We start from the raw sequence: 1,027 nt of genomic DNA, 5'->3' as shown, positions 1-1,027 counted from the left end.
GTTGGGGACATTGGGGGATGTTGGGGGACATTGGGGACACGGACGCAACCTGAAGCCACTGCCGGTGCAGGTGGGAAGAAGGTGATTGGGTGGCCTTGGGGACATTGGGATGACAAGAGGTGTGGCCTCAGCGTCCCCGTCCCCAAGGTGCCATCACGGTGGGGATGACGATGGTCACCGAGTCCCCAAGGTGCCATCATGGTGGGGATGACGATGGTCATGAAGTCCCCCAAGGTGGCATCATGATGGGGATGTCCCCAAGGTGTCATCATCATGGAGATGGCCACCATGTCCCCAAGGCGCCATCGTGATGGGGACGGAGATGTCCCCGAGGTGCCATCATGACAGGGATGGTCCCCATGTCCCCAAGGTGCCATCGCGATGGGGATGATGATGGCCACCAAGTCCCCAAGGTGCCATCGCGATGGGGATGTCCCCAAGGCGCCAGCCAGAAGCATGGTGGGGGGGGAGATGTCCCCAAGGTGCCATCGCGATGGGGATGACGATGGCCACCAAGTCCCCAAGGTGCCATCACGACTCACCCTTCGGGTCCCCGTGTCCCCAGGGTGCCATCGTGGCGGTGACGGGGGACGGGGTGAACGACTCCCCGGCGCTGAAGAAGGCCGACATCGGGGTGGCCATGGGCATCGCCGGCTCCGACGCCGCCAAGAACGCGGCCGACATGATCCTCCTCGACGACAACTTCGCCTCCATCGTCACCGGCGTGGAGCAAGGTGGGGCTGGGGAGGGGACAGCCGGGATGACGTGACGTGACATCACCCTGATGACGCAATCCCCGCCCTCCCCAGGCCGCTTGATCTTCGACAACCTGAAGAAGTCCATCGCCTACACCTTGACCAAGAACATCCCCGAGTTGACCCCTTACCTCATCTACATCACGGCCAGCGTCCCCCTGCCCTTGGGTTGCATCACCATCCTCTTCATCGAGCTCTGCACTGACATCGTAAGCGGGCGGGGTGGCGGGGAGGGGGGGGGGCTCCCCCCACCCCCCCCCAAAGCTGAGGTT

General features: G+C 63.5%; 1 protein-coding gene across 1 annotated transcript in view; it reads left to right on the top strand.

Moving 5' to 3' along the window:
• Positions 1-493: 493 nt before the first annotated feature.
• Positions 494-1,027, top strand: part of LOC104167144 (potassium-transporting ATPase alpha chain 1-like) — a gene marked incomplete at its 3' end in the record, with an annotated part of 1,120 nt that continues 586 nt past the window's right edge. The window contains exons 1-2 of the mRNA XM_009707303.1: positions 494-734; positions 810-964. Coding sequence (XP_009705605.1) covers positions 494-734; positions 810-964 — 396 coding nt within the window. The remainder of the gene's footprint in view (positions 735-809; positions 965-1,027) is intronic.

Source organism: Cariama cristata, unplaced genomic scaffold (genome assembly GCF_000690535.1).
Source record: "Cariama cristata isolate BGI_N322 unplaced genomic scaffold, ASM69053v1 scaffold25660, whole genome shotgun sequence".
NCBI lineage: Eukaryota > Metazoa > Chordata > Aves > Cariamiformes > Cariamidae > Cariama > Cariama cristata.
Note: the sequence above shows the minus strand (reverse complement) of the source record. Positions and strands in the feature narration are given on the sequence as shown.